The sequence below is a fragment of the Cyphomyrmex costatus genome, unplaced genomic scaffold (genome assembly GCF_001594065.2).
Source record: "Cyphomyrmex costatus isolate MS0001 unplaced genomic scaffold, Ccosl1.0 scaffold119, whole genome shotgun sequence".
Lineage (NCBI taxonomy): Eukaryota > Metazoa > Arthropoda > Insecta > Hymenoptera > Formicidae > Cyphomyrmex > Cyphomyrmex costatus.
The window spans coordinates 104,072-127,648 of NW_017275163.1; the positions used below are offsets into that span (position 1 = coordinate 104,072).

The 23,577-nt window shown below is 35.5% G+C and overlaps 1 protein-coding gene across 1 annotated transcript in view; it reads right to left on the reverse strand.

Moving 5' to 3' along the window:
- Nucleotides 1–200: 200 nt before the first annotated feature.
- The window catches only part of LOC108778419 (transmembrane and TPR repeat-containing protein 2), a 79,116-nt gene continuing 55,739 nt past the window's right edge, over nt 201–23,577 (reverse strand). The window contains exons 2-3 of the mRNA XM_018545597.1: nt 20,747–20,924; nt 201–278 (exon numbers count right to left, since the gene is read on the reverse strand). Of these exons, the coding sequence (XP_018401099.1) occupies nt 201–278; nt 20,747–20,924 (256 nt within the window). The remainder of the gene's footprint in view (nt 279–20,746; nt 20,925–23,577) is intronic.

Here is a 23,577-nt window from a genome sequence, read left to right on the forward strand (position 1 = left end):
ATTTTTTCTACTTAGCTAAATTATTTTCTGCGTAACTTTATATTTGTTGTATATAATATCTTAAGGATAAGGAAATATTTAAATATAATAGAACAAATTTAATATAAACCATCTGTATGTCCATATACATTAATCTTAAAGAAGATTAAATGTCTGGAGTTTCAGTAAGACGAAAAGGATTAAGTTATTAAAGTATATACTTACCCATGATAGGCAAGAAAAGACAGCAAAAAGAAGATACACGCTAGAACATCCGCTCTGCCTACGATGCCAGTCACCTGCAACATAAAACGATATAAAACAACATTACAAGAAGATAATACACGTTGCCGCATAAATAAGCGCAAAATACAAATATGTTTAGCTTTCACGCGTATATTTATTGTATATATTTATATCGTTAAAAACTGAAGTGTTCACTTTAGCCTGGTTTCAAAAATTCTCTTCACTCAACAAGTTGCGGTATATAAAGCAATTCTTCGTCTGAATCGGTTTTTGTTTTAGAAGCGAGAAGAGAATAATAGTAGAAGTGCAATAGCCGCAGGACTACGTGTAGATCTCGGAAAATAGGAAACGACAGCCTGATATTGGATTTAGCGGTGTAACACGAGAAGGCTGATCCGAAAGATGTGTGAAGAAAGCAAACCAAAGATCTCCTTCGTGACAAACGAGATGATGGACAAGACGAGCGAGTACGTGAAAGTGTAAAAGAGAAAAGGAAGTGGGCGGGGCTAAGATTGTCCAAGTTATCGACAGCCCAGCACGAGTGAATAACCGAGATTCTCAAGGATCAACTCCAGCCAGGGAAGCCGACCTGCTACCGGAAGCTGGATTTACCCGTCGTACTCATCTCTCTTCCTTCCTTCCTTCCGCTCTGCTGGGCTAGAGTGTACCAGGTGTACCTTTAAAATTTACGAACCCCCGTCTATCATGGTGAGACGACCGACCTCCCACCTCTTAACGAATTAATTCCACGAAATCGCAGGGATACGATCTGCAAGGTGAACAGAAATTGCAGAGCAAGAATAGCGAGATATCAGTGAATTTCTGACATAAAGTTCGTTCTAAAAGGAATATATTAAAATCCGTTCGTTAAGCCGATTACATACAACGTCTAACGTATTATACGTTATTAAGTTAATTAATCTAGACTTGTGATACGTGAAAGAGCTGACTGTCTTGAATTTATGATCAATTGTAAATTAAAATATATCATTCATTTTATTTAAGTTCGATATAAATACATATTTGAAATAACTCGCGTGATAATATAGCGTAAAGGTAAATGGCTTATATTAACTGTCAAATGAATTGTTCATGTCTTATCTAGCAATATATTGTTCTCCAATGTGCTTGACAAATAATTCAAAGATGAAACAAAAACCATTACCGACGTTAACATTATCATTGAATTGAGAACTGTAATTACAGATACGAGAGACATTGATGAATATACGTTTTCAGCGATGCGAGAGACAGAGAGAGAGAGAGAGAGAGAGAGAGAGAGAGAGAGAGAGAGAGAGAGAGAGAGACAGAACGGTGATGCAATTAATCATTCAATTATAACAAAACAGTACCAGGGAGGAATAACAACTAGCATTTATCTTCCAAATTTGGCGTGAATTGTATGCAAATACGAAATATATGAAATACGAGCAAAATATACGAGATATGTACTTCCGATGCTTTGCATAAAAATGACAGTACTAAAATATTAACAGCGCACGATTACATATAAAATGTCTTCTCAAAAATCACATCGTATTGTTTTATACAGTACAACATTAATCGAATACTTAAACGAACATCAACATTCAAACAAAGCCCGCGAAAGATAAACATTGAGTTGACATTTCATTACAATCTCTTTTTTTTTTTTTTGTCATATCGCTGTACATGCTCTTGCAGCAAGTGGACCCGGAGGAAATCTTGCTCGAGGAAACAATACTCCGTCAACGTCAAGGAGAATGAAAACCGAGTCCGAAGCAGGATCTGCTAGAAGCGAGGAGCCACAACTGAAGGATCTGCTTAAGATAACAGAGGTTACGATGACCACTTTGCGATAGATTCCTTCACACGCCTCTTCGGCTGTCAGATTTATGGCGAGGAATAATGGTCAATTTGTGAAAAAAAGAAAAATGACCGATGGGGCATTTGTCCTAACTACGAATGATGGGCCATTGAGAGATAAAAAAAGCAAACGTGGGCGAAGGGTAAATGAATGATAAAATCGTTTATTATGCTTCTATGATCGTAGAGTCCGTTTGTTTCAATCCACTTTACATCAATCCTTTTCACATTCCATCAATTTTCCGAAAGCTCAACAGACATATGCCATTTTTCATTCTTAGATGAAGGTACAAACGCTATTACTAAAATATACGTGTACGAGTATATTTAACGTAGAAATGATGATCTATTACGGAAACGCGTCCCACCGTTACACAGTTAGGGAATCGAGGGATTTACGACGCAAATAGATATGAGATAGAGAATGTTGATGCGTTTGTTCGACTCGATACTAGTTTGCTCCAGTTTATACTTAGCTGAACTCCATTAGCATCTCACTCATTCTGAACTTCTAATTGATTATATGATGTATACTATACTTCCTTGAAAGTTCGCTCGTTATTTCCAGCTCGGAATCTTAATCTTCTTTAAATTCTTTTTCTTATATTATTATATTCCTTCTATTTCTCAAGATACGAACTATTATTCAGTATTGACAATTACTGGCATTGGAATATCTATGCATGCTTATACTGAACAAATGAGTGAAGAAAAGGTCATTATTAATTTAAACCGCTATATGCGAATGAATCATATATAATAAATACCAATGTAATTGTGATATCACTATTATATTTCAATTTTAGTTTATAATTGCATTTCAAATAAGCGGCGCGCAGTTTTGTATAACAAAAAAGGATATTTAGAATTTACATATAAAAATTATTAATTTAAACCTTTAGATCAAGACTGATTTGACCATTTCCTTACTTATTTGATTTATTCACATAGCTGTCTAGATTAACCAATTGTTTATACAAAAAGTTATAAACTTTTATACGATGTTATTGAATTTAATTTGTTACTTAACTCTTAACTTGTTATCAATGTTGTTTCCCGAAGATGTACGCGAAACGTAAAGTCTATTAGTCATTTTATTATAAATTTCATATTCATGCATAGTTTACAAGTGTTTTGTACGAGTAATACAATATTCTGACAAGTATTATTGTAGCATTTGTACTCGATTCCACTTTTGTTTAACAAATTGAGCACGTCTACGCTTGGGTAATACTAATATTTCCCACAATTAATTAATATCATCATTCAACGCGGTAAACCGCAGGCAACGTAGCAAGGGAGGAGAAAAGTAGTGATGTGTATCAACGATGACGCGTAACACCGTGCACCACGCTTCAAATTTCCAGCAATGCACGAATTCCCCTTGTGTGGGTTAACGTCACAATCAATTGTACATTAACGAAAGATTATTCTGTGATAGAGCATGTAATGAGTATGACTGTTTTAATTAGCTGAATTCGTGAATGTACCGCGGACTAGTGAAACAAGCAAGCAAATCAAACCATTATTTTAATATTACGTCCCATTGTTCCGTACGATTCAATTAACTGGAGTCCATATAACATACTAGCCACGTAACACTCGTTAAATTGCCCGCGTCTGCATTTGGCGAACGCGAAGATGAAGATGCAGCTGCGTCTCCTTTCTATTAATATTTCTGATCTAGCAATATATATTCATTCTGATCGTTATATAAAATTAAGCATTACCGTACAGCGCCACAAAGTAAAACGCTCGGTTCAATCCATGATCCGCCGTGTGGATCTCTTGTGAAGGAAACGTTCTCGAGCCATAACGATCGCGCAACTTCATGTTTAATTTGACCTGAAACCGCGAGCTCTGCGGGTAAAGCCATCCTACCGAATGTCCTCTTCTCCCCATACGCCACCCCTTCCGCGCTCGCAAAATTCATCCCTTCCGCGGAACTGACGCAGACCGGGGGGTCGGCGGGTCTCTTTCGCTGGCAATATACGCCGATACGGCAACGACGTCGTAACCACGAAACGACAGCTCGGTCACTCGGCTCTCGTGCTGTAACTGAAGCGCTTCTCGCGCAGGGAAACATTGCCGTGAAGTATAACGACGTCCAAGAGAGAACGTCCTGTTTAAAACGTATACGGTAGCGTGATTACCTTACGCCATAACAACGAGTCAACTGCAATAAACATCCTTGTAAAATAGATCACGTAGATAATAGCGAGACTAAATAAAAATATTTCGTTTACGAGATCAATCGTCTGTGGACGGACCGACGTTGATATGCCTGAAATTGAAATGCAAGAAACCGCGAGATATTACGCACGTAGAGAGAACAAAATTGAATCGTAGAGTTTCACGTTAAATTATTATTTCTTGCGAAATATGGGTATAATCAAGATACGTCATACATACATCATGTTGCACTTTGATATTTTATCCACGTTGCACTTATAATGAATACATTTTTTGTATTCTAAGAAAGAATAATTTTTCTCTGTGAATTTATATGTCTGCGTAACAGTAATATATACGCCTGTATTATAATGTCGTCATATTTTTATATAATCTCATAATATAACAAGAATGTACAGTTTCGGTATATTCCGAATGCGTTCTGGAGAACGCGATTATATTCGTGCAGTATAAGCACGTACGAGACACCGACAGTCTCTTGGCCTCTTTAATATTATAGGAGGCTTTAATAAAGCCCCAGCTTCTTACAGACTTGCTAGCCCCATTCTCTCCTCCGTCACGACGACGACATTGTTAAACCCCTCTGAACTTGCCCTACAAAAGACTAACGAAGTGGGAGAATGCCGAAATAGTAATGAGAGATTCAGGTAATATCGCTGCAATAATTCATAATATTATAAACGATTTATAATATTAACGTATCAATTCATTTATTATTACATTACGATTCGAAACACGGCGGTGCTCTGCATTTTTAGTTCCATTTTTACTTTCAGAAACGCTATTCTCCGAACGATATTCTGACAACCTTGTTAACTTCACCTGTATCCCATGTCAGCTGTTGGCAGCACGAATAGGTAACGGAGTGAAACTAGCGAAAGAAAAGAGGCAAACATCCGACTTCTTATTCTTTTTTTATTTGCGAGTGAATGTTCTTTTTTAAAGCAGTGATATAATTATGACTTTTTCACCCAAAATTTAATAAAACAAATATATAAATACGATTCACGGATCGATTTTTACCATGAACGTGAATAATTGTGTAATGATTTTAAATGTCAATTAATAGTCTAAATAACATTAAATCTCATAGGATCGTTCATGTCAGAACGTAACCAATAAGAAATAATGCCTTTAACGATCTAGTTGGATCTTAGATGCTTGCTATATATAATTCCGTGTGAATTTATGTACTACGTACGTAGTTCTTCGAACTGCGCACCGAAATTTTTCAAAACCGAAAAATTGTTTCGGTGCGCAGTTTAAAGAACTGTATACGTGGTTCCGTGTGAATTGATCATATATGTTATAAATTCACACGGAATTATACAAGCATCTAAAATCCAATTAAAGACATTAAATTCTTGTCGATAAATGTTTATACTATTATAAAAGGAAAATGAAATACGTATTTTATGTAAAGATTGATATCTACGCTTGATGTAATCATCTTGCGAAATCGTCGATTTCAATTAATCTTTCACCTGATTTGACATTTCCGGAGTTCTATCCTTCCGCATCAAGGATCTAATAATCGTTGATGTCGCGCTGAAGATTTCTCTAGTTACGACTGTCGGCGGAGGGTCATTTTCCCGCTCGTTCACTAACCCACCGTCGTCAAACAGCAAGCTGCAACTGGTTCACCCTTAAGAAGTTCTCCCCCCCTTTCCTTCTGAGCAACGGCAATATCCTTTAATGAAACGTCTAACCGCTCGTACGGAACACTGGGGATGATCGTCGTTGCGGCCACTATCAAAAGTATTTTCTCTATTTGTCCTCAATTACCGTCAGCCTGTGGTTCTCCTTGAGTTGAGTCCGGGAGCGGAGGTCGCTATAGGAAGTTACCAGAGCAACTTTTGTGGAATGGAACTTCAATTGGCCGCACGTGTCTCTATCCACGCTCTAAAGCCAAATAAGGGGCACGTTCGCCTTGTTTTATGATTCTATTCAGGGGAAAATGACAGTTTGCGTATCTACATTACATCTATGACGTATTCATAACGTATGTATATGTACGTCGCAAATGTATCGCTGCGATTAAGCAATCATTTTTTATTATTCCTTCAGATGTGAATTTTAATCAGCTCTCATGTGAATATGCAGTAAGGCAGACATGAAATATGTATCGTGACAAATTAAAACATTTATATTAAAAAAAAAAAATTGCTTTTAAGATGTTCTAGAAAACGCTCGTGTGTGAGGATTTCTACGATCTTGTTTGCAGAACACTTGTGAAAGTTCAGCTTCGCTCTCAAAGGACGTATATCTATAAAGATGCATATGTAGATAGCATATACATCGGGTATACGCTCAACGGAGAGTTTCCTGCGCGTCATGAAAAAGGGAACTGACAGCGCGGAACAAAGACATGAAAATGTAAGCGCGTAACGCAAAAATGAAAGAAGAAAATTAAACTGCAGTACATTACCCCATTTTAATATACCTATTTTAACAGATTACGAAACATTGCACACTGAAATAAGGACTGGTTCAATTTCTCCCTCAATTTAACCCGTTACATCCGGGCGAGCTCGAAGACGTGCTTCTTACATGGTCGCTCCGCTTTCGCGTCAGCTTGCGCGGAATTTTTTAAATCGTTGCTCTTGCGACTTCCCATTCAAGTAGATTCCGACTCTTTAAAACGGGGCATGTGTTTCCGAGATTGCGAACGAAGGAGAACGGCGAATAGTACCTCGCTAATATACACAGAAATGCTGGAACTGCGTTCCGAATGTTCTAAAATATTTCTCACATAGAAAATGATAAATTACAACGTTGAGACTCCGGTCTCGCTGTTCGTTTCTCCGCACGTTGGCGGTTCGAGTCGACGTAATCCGCACTAGTGATCATCTTCCATAGCGGCGCAAATTCGAGTTTCGACCGTAACGGACGATCTATCTCGTCCGGAAGTAAGGATCCGTCGTCGTATCACGCGGCAGCTGAGAACAAGACCGGCGCGGCGGCGTGGAGAGAATTAAAGGATGGGAGGGAGAGAGAGGATAGGGCGAATACGCTCGAATTCTAAGCGTTATGAATCGTGCAATCAAGGAACTTGGAACTCTCGGCCCCAGACTTCAACCAGCTGATACCTTTCTATTTCCGGCTGTTTCCAAAAGGGACGGCGTAATGTGAGACACCAGTGCGCCAGCGATACCCTCTTGTATCCGAACCGAGAAAACGAGAAGAATGGTAAGACACACAAATGCGTATACCTTATACGTATAACGAAGCCGTTTTGAAACTTAATTGTTCGCATCAATAAAGCGCAGACAACAAAGCGTGAATCTTTTCGCTTAATAAACTATTCTGTCTCATTTTATTATTTCAAATCCCGAATGTATGTTGTATATGGAACTGTGCACCTTTGCATGCGGCCCTCGAACTACGATCGTAGACAAATGTTTCTGCTCGCGTCACCAAGTTACGGATATTTTCTGAACATCGACTACTCGACGAAACTCCTTTGGGAACGGAGCGACACGTTTCCTGTAACGTTTCGACGTCAGCTCAAAGAGGGAGGAACACCGCTGGAAACGGGGAGAGAAAAGTTTCGTCCGCGTGAAACGAGGTTACCTCTTCTACTTTGAATCGACGTCCCACGAATCGTGCGCGGAATTACGCTGCTGGTAGTCGCGAATACCATCGCCATGAATATTTCACTGCGGGATTTCGCAAACGCACGCGCGGCCAAGAAGGAAACTAGTGAGGCAGAATCTTGCCAATAATGTGTAAGTGCTTTTAGATAAATTGCGTTTATACCACACGTTAAAGCAACAAGAATGTAGGACTTGCATTGACGTCAGTACATTTACATCAAGTTCCTTCATTAAGCTTTGGAATACAAAGTACACACGAACTACCTATATTTGCAAACGGACTAGTCTGAAGCGTACGAGAAGAACGTCTTGAAGCGAAAAATATCAAAGGCTTGACGGAGAACGAACAGCGACATCTCGCAGGCAGTAGTAAAACGCTTGTGCCGTAGCGAAAATATTCTGTTGAGTATAACTCCCGTTTCCTCGACGAATTAAATTTTTCATTGCAAACTTCTACCGCTGTGAAAATTCAACTGCATCGTCTCGGCGCGACAGCGCTTCCGTTTCTAACGACCGCGCTGGGCTCCGCTCGGAAAATCCGCCAAGCTCACAGGAGCCACGATATTTTTTTCATGCCCAAAGGCGAAGAAGGCGACCGACATTCTTTTTGTCTTCGTGCAGAACGGACGGCCGTGGGATTCGACGTGTAAACGATATCACCCTGCCTGTCCATTGTGCCCGGCCGATAATTCTTTCCGCCTCGTCGCCGAGAAGCCGAGAAACTTTCGGCTTCCGCACCGTGCTCTTTCCTCCATAAATCAGAGATAAATCACTTTTAAACTCGCGCTGTTAACTCCAGGTCGTCGCCGACTTGGCCGACCGACGCCCGCGGATTCCCTCGGGTGAGAACGTCGAAATCGATGGTCCATGAGATAATGAATATGTCTCCTGGAATCTTTTTGATTTCCGCGAAAGAATGAAGCGTACTTAATTAACAGACTCGAACGTGCAGCGGGACAATTATTCTGCTCTTGAAATTTTTATATTACAGTACTCCCTTTCATCATTAATCTCGTTAGGACTTTTATTGGATATGAATAATAGTCTATACGCGTATAATGTATAATATTATAGGCAATAATGTTTTCTTTAACAGTATATTATATAATTTAATTGTTTACCGCAATAACTTCTATCGATTTCTTCATTATGTTGTTTATTGCATATTTAATTTTTTATTAACCTTAATCAGTATTCGAGAATCTAATTTGGATCCGAGCATCTTCAATTACGTTATACAAAATTGTTTATAACAAATGTTTCTTATAATCTTATATAATTTTAAGTTACGTACTTATTTTTCAAATTTTGATCTTCTAAACTAAAATATCTTTCGATTACGAAAAACATTAATTTAAGTTACACTAGATCTAAAATCAGTTTAAAAAAACAGATACTAATTAGAATTAATTATTTAAACGTTTCGCCGAATTTATGCGATTTAATTTATTATAATAATATGAATTGTGTGTGACATAATTTTATAATTAAATTACAATTAAATAGGACTTTCAGACCTTTGATAAAAATTTACCGCGCGCGAATATAATTCGATAAATTTTTTAATGTATATTTAAAAAATCATTGTCGGGGGTAATACTTATACGTAAAGATGTTTTTACTAAAACTAATAATCTATCAACAAGTCTCAACAAGATCTTAGAGCCTGTTCAATGATGTTGTAATTTTTATGACCGGTCCTGATACTGTCGACCATCACGCAACGCTGGCTAGTGGTATGGTTGATGGTTATACTTTCGATAAATTGCAATTCCTTTCAATACAGTGACTGACTTCGCTTTAAGCCACGGAGAAATAAAACTGTACGTTCACGAAAACATTCTCTTACTTCAGATTCCAGTTTCTTTCTGCATTGCTCCAACATATTCCGGATATAACATTATCATTATATTCGCTTTTCTATTTCTTCGTACTTGAAATATATTTATACCAAAAGAAAGTGTGGAATTTTAAGATATTAAAATATTTTTTTCTTGCCTCTCTATTTTTGAAATACTTAAAAATGTTTTAGTTTTGAACCTTTTTAATAAACAAAAAACACTAGAAGGCTGGGTTATTTCACCTTCCGGTAAACTTCAACTCATCTTCTTACTCCTTTTATACTCGTATACGCTTTTACTCTTTTACTCCTTTATTTATTCAATAGATAAATCACATAGTTAATCTGAATGAAACAACCGATCCTAAATCGTTTAAAATTGAAATATCTGTTATTATTAAAAGTTTGTTTTGCAAAGATGCTTTAAACAAACATTTTAAACACTGTACTTTTACGGTGTATATTGGTATTGTATCAGCAAATATATGCATACAAATAGATATATCATACATATAATAATAAACAAAAATGAAATTAATATGATAAATAATAATATACGTAATTATATTTTGATATCTATAATAATATCAACTTTATACATATACACATAGATTCATAGATATGTATACCAATGTACATTATCATACATATAACGTATCAATCAATTTCTGACGATCGATTGTCGAGAGGATGTATAATCTATATAGAAGCGTTGCTAATTCCAAAGTACTGGTCATTGGTAATCCATAGGGACTCGTGAATTACTTTGTTAATCTAGACCAACCGGTTGAGCTTCCCTTAATTTAGTAACCAGACTATTATATGTATTAAGTACAATTATCCCAGAATATACACTAGTATGAGTTTGCCATACCGCATAATACCTATCCATAGTGTAGTGAATGACTGGCACAATTTCCGGGATTTGTGTAATTTTCAGTGGTTACGCCAAGTGATTCATCAGGAAGAGCAGGAGTAAAATGTACAAATTTTCGGAGCTATAACAATGGCAAGCGTGTCATCCTTAATGCATCCATCCGTTTTCAGCTTCATGATAAATTTTCAATTTTAAAATCATAAAATTTTCAACAACATATTCTCAACGTGAGGAAATTTTATTATTTCCGCTGTGTGCATAAAAGCAGAAATTTAAAAGGTATCTCCGCTCAGTATCGATCTTTCGAAAGCAGTGGAAATTCTAAAAATAAGGTGCTAACAACGCAACGTTTGCGATTTTACAAATGATTTAACCGCAACACAATACTTAGGTGCACAAGCTTCGCTGCTATGCACACATGAAGGGAGAACAAAAAAGAAACAAGACTGCAATTTATTACGAGGTCTCGTGCGCATCTTGCCAAATTTATTTTTATTTTTTCGCAGGCGAGTATAGTGTCTTTGGACAATCTTGTTGAATTTTCGAAATACAAGGATTGTTGCGCACGGAGAAATGCTTCCGCTTTCGCATCGGGAAAATCGCATCCCATGCTGCGGAGGCACCTACGATTTTACGAATGATTTAACGGGAATGTATCGCCTGCTCTCCGTGCCTCTCTCCCCCCCTCCTTCCATACTTTCTAACAATATCTAGAAAACATTCCGGTATGCACGTTGATGCTCTTTAGTTTCTTTGAATGAAAAGAGAAGGCATTCGAGACACATCTCGCTCGATCTGTCTTCCCTCTTTATTCCCACACTTTCTTTCCTCTCTTCTGCGAATGTTTCGAGGTAGCGGCTTCTCTTCCGTGCATCGTGAAACGGAACACGTATTTTGTTTTAGCCCACTCGTTTGCTTTCGACAATACACGCGCACAGCAGTAGATCCACGTTCCTCCTTTTCAATTCAAGAGACGCTTTGAGTAAAAATAACACTACTAAACAATTTTCAAAGGTTTCCATACCGAACGAAAACCCAGGTCTAAAACAAGCTGTTTACAAACATACGCTTTTCTGCAAGAGTATTGGCCATTTACCTGTCTCACGATGAGTTTGTATATATGTATTTTACATTATTTTATATTACTTATCAATAAAACTATATACGAAATGTATGTAGTCCATATTCCGTTTATAAAACTCAATTTCAAGCATCCTTCGGAAAACGAGTATCGCACCGTAAATAGTTGAGTTCCGTTATCGCTGTAAATCGCCTCTAGCAATATTCCACCGTGTATGAGATAAATAAAGTAAATACTCGAGAGTATAAACATTCACACTAACTAATTAATCTTATTATCATGGGACGCAGAGTTAACGAATTAACGTGCCCTTTTGAGTTTTCGTGCGCGATTCAAGCTATGTAGATGATGAAATTAAATTTGGCGAATAAAGTGGAAAGCAATATACTATTACGATTACTTTGTTTTTGTGTGTAAATTTTAATTTTTATATTATACGCGGTATAATAAATGCGCAAAGATAGATAAAAAGAAGAAAAAAAGAGAAAATGCGATGAATGAAGAAATTATTATACTACAAACAACGGTATATAAAGCGATTATTTGTAATAGCGAAGGTTGTTAGTCTTAGTAGGTTCTTTCAAACGTCATTTTCCTAATGTACACTTTCCCTTATGAAAATCGTTTTGTTACGCTCACTTAATGGCGAGGTGAAATTGAGCGACTTTCATGTTCCATTGTATGAAAGCGAGCGCGCTTTAATCCGATAAAATAGCTGTAATTTCGAAGAATTGTTCTTCTTCTTTGCAAGCTTTATACGTACGCGAAGAACAAAAGGTGTGTGAGTAAGATGATAAAGTAATATTCAACGGAATCACTTAGTGGACTGAATACATTTTCCGATCCGAATAGATGGACGGTGATTTTATAAAATGGCCGATGTACCTTCGTGATATTGTGCGATCTAAATGTTCCAATTCTAATCTAGACTACTTTTGTCGTTCGCCTACGGCATTTGTCTTATCCGATAACGCGAGTACCATCGATAAATGTATCGCTAAAAATCGATGCATCCAATTTCGTGTGCAAATCAGAATATCGAGCGACTTATAGCCAGAAGCGATGCGAGACGGTCGTGAGCATGAAGAGATAGCATGATACGCGAATTGTAAGATCTTATCGAATAAAACTTAAGTGTTTTCTATGCAATATTGAAACGAATGAATGAAGATAAGATAAAAGTGTCTTAAAGTATTCATAAGCTCCTGAAGAAAGGATGACTTTTATCCCGACACTTTATCCTACTAGATATTTTATAGAAATATATAGTAACGCTATAAGAGTATAGTTCATATTATTTAATTCGTAAAAAAAATTTTATCGAAATAAGATTTTTAACAGCATTTTTCATCGCTTCATTTATAGGATTATGTGAAAGTAAAACCAGTAAAGTTTGGTAAATATTTAGTTAGGCCGAAGGACGGCTGTGAGCTAAATCCTACTGAAGGTCACTCAGGGGTCGTGACCTTGACAACGTATGTCATCGGAAAGTGGTCCGTTATACTAAATATTTACTCGAGATTTTTAAGATTTAAACGTTTTTAAAAACGGAAAAAAAAAGATTACTTGCAGCAACAAAGATTTGTGTGTGCGGTAGTTAAATTCCAGTCGTAGCATATGGATATCTAAAACTTTAGCAATGTGATCCATTTTATTTAGTTGTAAACATTGAGGTAAGAGTGACAAAAATTTAGCTACCGCAGACGCTACATGGAATGGCTATAATACAACGCGCTGCAACAATTAGCACATTAATTGTACAGGAGACACCATAAATTTTGGTAATTTCGATAACATTTTAAGTGCCATTGCAAATTCGAATGTTCGTGGACGGAGTGTTCTCCAAAGTTAAAATTGTTTACATGACAGCTACTTTAATTTGCACTACCATTTATTAGGTCTGCCTGGTAGAAATAAATAAATAAATCTCTGAAATTGCTAAAGTGTTTATCAATTGATCCACTTTTAGTATAATCATACTGAAAGTGAGTCAATTGATAAACATTGATAAATTTCGAACGCCCGCTCGGACATCAAGCGCCTGCGTCTATGACGCACGTCTCGCCACAAAGATGCGCGTCAGGACGAACGAACGGGTCGTCTAATTTGCGGACCAATCGAAAAGAGATACGTATGCACAGTTAAAGTCGGCAACACTCAAAAATATATGATTAGACAACACCCGAACCGAAACGCGTCCGCCGCGGTCGAGTGGCTCCCCGAATTGCCACGATTACACGACACGTTTGCACACGCTTCAATCACTTTCGACTGTTTTCATCGAGAGGCAAAAACAATCGGAAAACAAAACAAACAGCGTCTACAATATTCATATTGCTGCGCGCTGCGGGACTACCTATTTGCGCGTTCTCCGAATTCATAATGAATGTTGCCCGAATGCTCTGCTTCGGTTGCATTAATTACAATTGTTAGCTGTGATAACAAATCTTCAGTTTGTAATCGATATGGTCACAGCAGACAAGTATGTTTTGCTAAGAAATCCATATAATAGCAACAATAATAAATTCTTTTGCTACAGCAGCAAATACAGTTTCAGCAAATCATGATTAGCTGTAGCGCTGAAAACTTTTTTTTTTCCGTGAATCGTGTTCAATTCACGTACCATCCTTTCTGACAATAGCATGTCCAGCCAACCAAAGGCAAACGGGAATTGAGTATTTTGTACGGATTTAAACAAAATAGGAGATTGTAACAAACAGTCTTTGAGTTAGATGTGCAATGGATGCAATTTGAGCAAAACTATGATTATCTTTGATGTGTTATTGCAATGTAAATGTTCTTTAGTTTGTAAAAGCCAGTTCAATTAATATCTGACACATGATCTTGTTACACACATCCCGAGTATCCATCAACAACATACTCGTATTATCTTCAGAAAAGCCAACATGCATATTATACTTGAACATATCGCAGAAAATATTTTTAAACGCAGCTACAAAGCGATCTGTTTCTGTACAATAAAAAACATTTTATATTTGTGTTGAAATCCTTGTTAAAATGTTTGTATTCTATTCTATTTTTATTATATTCGCGTGTTAATTTAACATAATGTGTTATTTAAATATTATGTGTAAAATTATTATTTTATATAATATTTTATAGAGTTAAAACAACATAATTTATTAGTAATAACATAATAAAAATAATATCTTTTAAAACATAAATTCTAAGTTAAGTGAATAAAATATGTGTTAATTTAATTTATATTACATATAAATATTAATTTTACTTAAAAAAATATGCTTTCATAAGCTTATAAATTGTGTCAGTTTAACAATTTTATATTATTTTTTAATATTTGTGTTACAACATATTTTTCTTATGTTAAATTAACATGAAGTTTTGAGTAGATACATGAAATGAGTTAAATTAAACACAAACTTTTCAATTGTGTATAAATTTTTAATAAATCGAAAAAAAAAACATTTTCTCTTTCCTTAAACATTATTTCTCTCAAACTTTTATACACTTAAAAAAGTGTTTAATTTTAAAATATTTTATTCTTATTTCGATTTTTTTGAACACTTGAAGATTTTAATTTTAAACATTTTTAAGGGTTCAAAAAATGGAGACAAAAATAAAAAATCTTAATATCTTAAAATTAAACACTTCTTTTTTGAGTATACACGAAACAAATAATTAGCTTTCTCAAGAATCACTCGTTATTATACTAATAAGCAATTTTATGTATAATACATAAAAAGATCAACTCATTAAATGACTGATGCAAATACCCGATAGACTGCCAATTAATTAGTCGTATGAGCACAAGTAGAATGCGGCCCATATAATGAACAGCAACACAAGCATGGTAATTGATCGATCGTAGAGATTTCCGTGTTTGGTGACCGAACGACGTAGTCCAGAATGATAGTTGGCGATCTCTCTTCACTCGATATAACCCTTCTTCTTCTATCCTCGCAAACGCGTCCTTTGTTCGGGCTAGTTTACATCGGACCAAAAGCCAAAGCTTCAATGGCATTGTACTTAATTAGTGAGAAATTCCTTTCAGCAGCTCAGCGAAAGACTTAATTCACGAACTAACAGTGCTTTCATCGATTGATTATTTCAACAAATAGAATCAAACTGTTAACTTATTTGACTGACAGAAAATCAGCGATTGCCGTCAAAACAAAGATGTGATAACAGATTGTATTATATGGCGAAACAAGAGCCAATAAATCAGAGGTTAAAACTATAGCGAATTATTTAGTATCATGTTTCCCGAATGAGGTGAAAGATTTCCGATCCTCGTGTAAATTTGATACCACACACGACATGGTATAATTTACTAATATCGAGCTAATAAACGTTTCGTGACAGAAGTGTATAAACCCAAAAAGCATGAGAACTTTTAATGATATCGTGTGAAAAATTTTGTGCCAATTCTATGTGACGTGATAGAGGCAAAATAATGACTAACTGATGTAAAAATATTTTAACATTTAATATGAATATAAAAATAGTTTGCATCAGTGGATCGTTAACATTTCGAAATCAGTTGAAATATATATGTGCCGCGGCATATGACGCTCTTGCTATTGTTTCCAAATGGGAAATCTGGGAATGGCACTGATTATTCTCGGTCAGAATCAGATGTTTACGAAATCTGATTCTGCAGTCAGATTCTATCTGACGCAACAATTAAAAACGATAAAAATGTTACATGCAGTAGTAATGTAGGAAAAAGTGACGCTGCATGAGAGATGTGATTGTGGGATATTTTACAGCTCCGTGCAAAAATAATCACGGATGGTAGAGTATTTGATCTGAGTACACATTATTATATATCTGACTTGGCCGTCCGCGTACGACATGAACATGATATCACAATAGTGACACTGGCAACGAGGGTTGGCCGCGCACGCAACGAGTAATACATGCAATACCGCACGCACGTGATGTAACAGGATGCAGTGCGTGACCGGCAAGCAGGTCGAGCTTGTAATGGGCAGACCGGGACTTGCGAACCAGTGTCGTGTGCCGCCAGTAATTCCGCTCAAAAGGCACGATTCCGTACTAATAACGCGGAATTCGCCTTTATCTGAATATCTATACAATCTATTTCCTATACATTCTTCTTATGATTGCTTATTCATAATTACAAAAAATTATTGATCATGCTGTATTACTTCCGTGATTCGTTAAATCGCGAATAAATTTGAGTTCTGTATACTTAATATCAATTTGAAAAATAAAAACCATGTACACTACGTGACTACACTCTAAATCTTGTGTGAAAATGAAATTTTACTCCTTAAGAGTGGTACTTGCACCAGTCCAGCACTTTTCACTCTTAGAAAATGAAGTATCACTTCAAGTAAGAGTCAATTTTTAATTTCTGTAGAAAGTGAATAATTTCATTCTCTAAAAAAAAAGTAAATATAAGTTTAGTCCCTTTCATTCTTGACGAAATTAAACCCATTCGATTGTGTTATTGCACAAAATGAATCTGACAAAAAAAGCGTCGCTCTGCTTCGCGAAGCGAAATATTAATCGGCAAAGTTGACCTTTTGGGAAATTCACTTGAAGAAATGAAGTGAAATTTATTTTTACTGAACTGGCGCAACTATTACTTTTCTTGAAGTGAAATTTCACTCCTAAAAAGGAAGATATTAAGTTAGGACTGTTTTTCGACTAAAATAAAAAAGTTTCAAGATGTACAAATTATAATATATATCAATTGATACATCATAAATTAAAATTCAATTTAAGCAGAGTTGAATGATATATCGCTTATCTCGGGAAAACATCGGAAACTGGTAGAAATCCTTATCAAAAACAATATTCTTCTTTCGCGGCATTACAGTTTACGGTAAACCAAAATCTACCTTTCATTAGATTTCCATAACAATGGATTTTTTGTAGAATTAGGTGGTTAGCCTAATGTCCAACCTCTTACCTGAGGTCGATACATCTATCCACTGATACATGGGACCTACCAGTTTAACGCTAAATCCGAACGGGACGCTATCAAAAACAATAAAATTAACAATTGTTAAATAAGATATCATATATTATTATTTTTTTTTTTTCGCGAATTAAGCAACAAAAACTGTATTACACACGGAATACAAAAAAAAGCAATGGGAGTCAACGCAGTTATTAGTACGATTATCAAATATTTATTCTAAAAAATAACTCGCAATGTTACATAAAGATGGGATGCGCAAATGTGATTAATTTTGTCAATTCTTCAAACGTTTCAACTTAACTTTTAGTCATCTTTAATGAATTATCTAATGATCTTAACGAATCTCGATGTACAGTATCAGCGTTTCAAGTGGTGTATAAATTTTCTAAAAACTGTATTGTTATTATTTAAACATGATAACTTGATAAGCATGTTTTTTATTCAAATTCAAAACTAGAATTCGAAACCAAGCGATTATTTTGCATTGGACTCTTTGTCGTTTGTCAATCGCTTGAAAATATACATTTTCTTTTAAATTATATGTATTTAAACAATAACAATATTTCTTGTTTCATTCTCGGAATATTTTAACATCTCAGTTAATAATTTTTTATTAATAAATGTGACAATATATTAGCTTCACGGACTTTTTATCATGATTCCTTTCATGTTCCTGATATTTTCCTAAGATTAAGTGATACATTTGACTTTTTTGCTTAAGTCCTGTAATATGATACATAATTTGTACATCTTAGTTAGAACTTTTTCATTTTAGTTGAGAAACAGTACTAACTTGACATCCTCCTTTACATTTTTAAATAATTATATTGAAAAAATAGATCTATTTTCTATAATTAAACATAATTTTTGGAACTTCAAGTGAAATAGAAAGTAAAATATAAAAGATATATGTTTTTATATTTGGCGAAAGCGAGAAAAAATGACTAGTGCAATTTAATGTAGGAATAAAGAACTTGAAATCGATATATAAATATCGACAGCTATATGATCTTTCAGTGATTGTCTGCAGAATATAGGGAGAGTTTCTCTCCATTTATGTAAACTTCAACGTTCAACGAACGCATTATAATCACCGACGTATTGTTCCATGCCGTTTCTCAACTTCCTAATCTAACGCTCTATAAACTTCCATTTCCATACATAATAACATAATTTGTGCAATAACGGCGGACAAAGCTTTATAGTTATATGCTTAAGTAAAGCGGGTTAAGTAGGGTAATATTATTAACGACGAAGTTTATCATTTTCTCTGATGCCGTGCAGAAATACTTGATGGAACTCTAATACTATTTCTCCAATTTATATATAGTTCTAAAGAAAATTTAAGATTTTTACGTAAAGTAACGCGCGCACTAATTATTTCTCTTATGACTGATAAGCGTCAACGTTGATTACGTATACAATTAAGGGTTACCAACCGTACTCTTTCTTAAAAGAGTACATGTACTTTTCTTTCAAGATCGAAAAACAGCGTCCTCTTATTTTTCACTTATTGTACTTTTTCTCGAAAAATGAGACAAAATTTTAAAAAATAATAGTTAATATTTAAATTTAATATTTTACAAAAAAAGTTTTGCTTGACTTGTACTAAAGAGAAAGGTTAGACAAGGATGAACAATTAACTTTGATTATTCATCCTTGTCTTATGCATGTAATAGCATAAAAAAGAACAAAAACGTGGACATTTCTTTACGAAGTTTGATACATGAAAAAGACCGGGTTGTCCACTCTCATAAGATTTCTCTTTGTTTGTACTAAGGCTGTGTGTTCGCTTTGGAGCAATATGTAATATATAAATGTTTATTTATATATTATATAAAGATTTTGTTAGAGATTTAATTATATACATATTAATTTAAAAAAAACTTAAAGTTGCAATATACATTGCATACATGAATTAATTTTATTTTTTCAGTTCTATTGACAGGAAATGCTGAAACCGCCGTATTATCGATAAAATTATTATACCGATAATTTTTGACGTTTTCGTTCCTATCCAATTTCTTCGTAAGTTTCACAAAATAAAAATTCCTTTTCCACGATTAAAATATACATGCCAATGTACTTGTCCTTGGTGTATTTCGTGATCAAAGCTGGAAAACATAAAAAATTACGGATTTCGTTATCCATTTTTACCTTCAACATTGATCGCCATAGTGAGATAAAAATAAATAAAAATATCTGTAACTTTTTTATTTTTTACAGCTTTGGACACGATATACACCAAGGGCACATACATTAGAATATATATTTTAATCGTGGAATAGGAATTTTTATTTTGTGAAACTATTACGAAGAAATTGGATAAGAACAAAACCGTCAAAAACGGTGATTTTATCCGTAATACAGGCTCCAGCATCCCTACTTAACAAAAAATCTGGTTAGAAAGTAAAGTTTTAATAAAATTTAAGTAAATATATTTATTTGTAACTTTGAATAAAAGTTGTCAATAAAAATTACATCTTAGAAATATTATTTTATTGAATATCGGATTTTAAAACAGAAAACCTCTTTTTTACATTTTTATCTTATCTTTCTTTAGAAAATGTATGCTTTTTGCCAATCGATGTGCTCTTTTTGTGCAACCAACTAACCTAACCTAACCGAGAGTTGGTAACCCTAATTACAACAAAACAAGTCCATCTTGTTTCGTTGTAGCAACAATCAACCCCCTTCCCTCTCTCACCCCGCGCTCCCTCCCTCCCTCCCTCTCCCTCTTTCATCCTCTCTTCAGCAACATGAACGAACACTTCAAATTCTGTCCGTCACGATCATAGCCATAATAAGATTAGGCTAATTACGTTTATGCACTTAGGAAAAGCGGATCAGCCAGACTCTATTCGCGTACGCAGAATCGAGCGGTTACGTGGCGAGTGGACTCTACTAATCTTGTTGTTTTGTTTGGTTTAGGATGAATTTGTCATTGTGCTGTGAATCGTGCAACGCGTAAGTACATGTTCGCGAATATGCTATTGCATATTAGCTAACGGTAAACAAACAAAATTATAGAACAGCGAATGGCTAAAGCGTCGACTAAAGCGTTTGTGGATAACAATCCTACTTCGCTCAAAAGATTTATATTTGGCAAAATGCTTTCATTTTTTCTTAGGACACCTTGACAGTTATCACTTACCGCTTCCGTGTGTACAGGATGTGCGGCGAATAGCAACCCAGCGAGCGCTGCGAATCCCGGCCGAAGTGCAGCTACCACGAGACTCACTCTGGTGACTAAGATGCACGCAGCAGCGTGTAAGGCGACATTCGTGACGTGATACCACATGGGACTCAATCCCGCCATCAAATAGTTCAACCTAAAATTAATTGAAATGGAATCTGAATTAAATATGATATCGATAAGGCACAGTGATACCGGATCTATTTAAAAATATCCGGATCAGAGTGTAGCAAAAATTTTGCAGTAAAAATTTTAGATAAATTAAGACTACAAATGAAATCACAGATCAGATCACAGATAACAGATAATAATTCCGTTAATTTAGTAAGTTAAAGTATGAAAGAGAAGTGTAACATCGGATTTATTCCATAAATAACGGAATTATTTAAAAGCCGTTGATATAACATTTAAAGAATGATTGACATTTTTATTGAAAATACATGTATCTACAAAAATAATTCATACGATACGTTTTTGCAGAATGAAATAGACTAAATCATTAAACTGTTCACGGAAAGAACGATTTTGATAAAGTCTCCAAAAAAAGCTAGGGGCAGATCTGAAAATAATCTTCTTGAACTATTAAAATAATTAGAAGAAATCCAAATGTGTGGACAATTCTGTAAAACATTTTTATACTTTAGTAATTATAGTTTGAACGTCTTAATTTATGTCTATAATTTTGATAATCCAACAAAATTATTTTCTGATGCGTATCTAGCTAAGTTTGTTGATATTTCAGCAAAAACCATTCTTTTTGTGTATATTATCAATTCGTGTGCATCTTACAAGACAATGTCACCCATTAACAAAGCAAAAATTAAAACGCCCATGTTTTACAAAGCGTTTCTGCATCAAAGGACCGTTCTGCATCTACACAAAATCATCCTTACTTGAGAAAGAGAACAAATTTCATTGTTGTCGGATACAAAGAAACGTTGGAAGATGAATTCTGTCATCTTTTTGTTTATAAGCACAACGGATTTCAAACGCGAACGTGACGTAGTTTCCACGAAAATCCGCTTAAGTCGGCCGAAGTAATCGGATTTTAGAGAACCATTCCGACCGTTCCCTTTTCGCCGCAACTAACCGAAGGACGCCGTTTTCTTTGAGTAGATTAAAGTAACTGATGTTATACTCGTTAGTTAGCAAAAAGTGATATCGACTTTTGATAAGTACGTGCGTGTGAGAAACGAGAGATATCCTATCGAGTCGTTCCATCGAATGGTTTCATTAATTGCTGAGAAATTATTCGCCATTGCGAGACAGTAGACGAGACTGAAAAAATAGGACGGCGTGAAGAATATAGAAAAGTATGGATCGTGGCGACATCGAGATGAAAACAAACACCGTAGTTGCTGACGCAGTCGAGCTATAATTTTGGAAGCCTGCCGGCGGCATAAGTTCGATGCCCTCGGAGGACCTGCGCTTGGCTCGTTTCCAGGTGTCAAGGATCATAGGTTGTCGGAGGCGTATCCTGTCTCTACCTTGGCTCTAGATCAAGCAAAAAGCGCGCATACGTCGATCGCAGGATAGAAGTCGCAGATCTCATGGCGAAGCTATTATTACAAGTTAGACTGTATATTTATTTTTATTATACAAAGGTATATGTATAGCAAATTAAAACGACCGACAGTGCGAACTTATTTAAAATGAAATGATCAACTTCGTAAAAGTTTTATTTTAATGGCAATGCTCAAGTTTCGCTTAAAAGTCAACATACGGACCGCACTTCCGCATTTATATCTACTTACTAACAAAGTTTATTGTTTCTCTGCTGCATCCATGGTTTGCAAGTTTCTGATATACGCAACGGCTCGAAATACACAGTATGAGGGCTGTATACTTAGGAGCTTCTTGTTTGTTCTAACCGGTTTCTCCAAGCATAACGGCGTGCGCCTGCATTCCTGTTTCATGGAATGAAGTACATCGTATTGCAGCGTCGATATTACGTTATCACACTCGCGATGTTAAATAGACATTGATATAGTTTCGCTATCAATTAGGCGATTAAATAAACAAAAGCAACTACATCGGTAATATTTCTTCGATCTGTGTAACGTAAACTGACATTATTTGATAAACAACAGGTAAACATATTTTAACAGCTGGTATCTGTCTTTGATCCGAAAAACACAGAGATTAATCGCCGTGCATTACAAACGTCTCTATTTCCAGCCTCATTCTTCTTCGCTCTTTGCGCATAATCATTTATATTTTTCCTCTGAAGAATTCTGTAACGCAATTTGTCTTCGTTGGCGCAACTTTCTACGTGAATTTCTCCTCTCATATCTTTTATTCATGTCATCATTGAAGCTCTCTCAGACATACACAGAAAAAAGGTCTGCAAATAATTACAGACTCTCTTTATTTATATACAAACAATGAAAATTATTATTTGATTTTAAAATATCTTATGTTATGCACAATAAGATATGTATGTGTATATTCTAGTGACCAACCGTTCCAAATTGGGAGAGACAATTCCAAATTTTAACTCTGTCTCTCTTTACAACGTGTCCCAAATTTTGTCCCAAATTAAGACCGTAATCACAAATTGTCTCTCTTTTTAAGAGGTCCCAAATGCAATTGTGGCGTTGCAAGCGTCAATTGAACTGCCATCTAATAAGTGTATCTGCTATCACTGTAATTGCGATTCGAGAGCGCGTTTTTAGCGCTAATCAGCGCTAATACGCGTTCTATCTTCATTGGACATAGGAAAGTATTGTTTTTCTTTAATTACTCACATATAGACTCCTGAAAGAATACAATTATTAATAAAAACATTA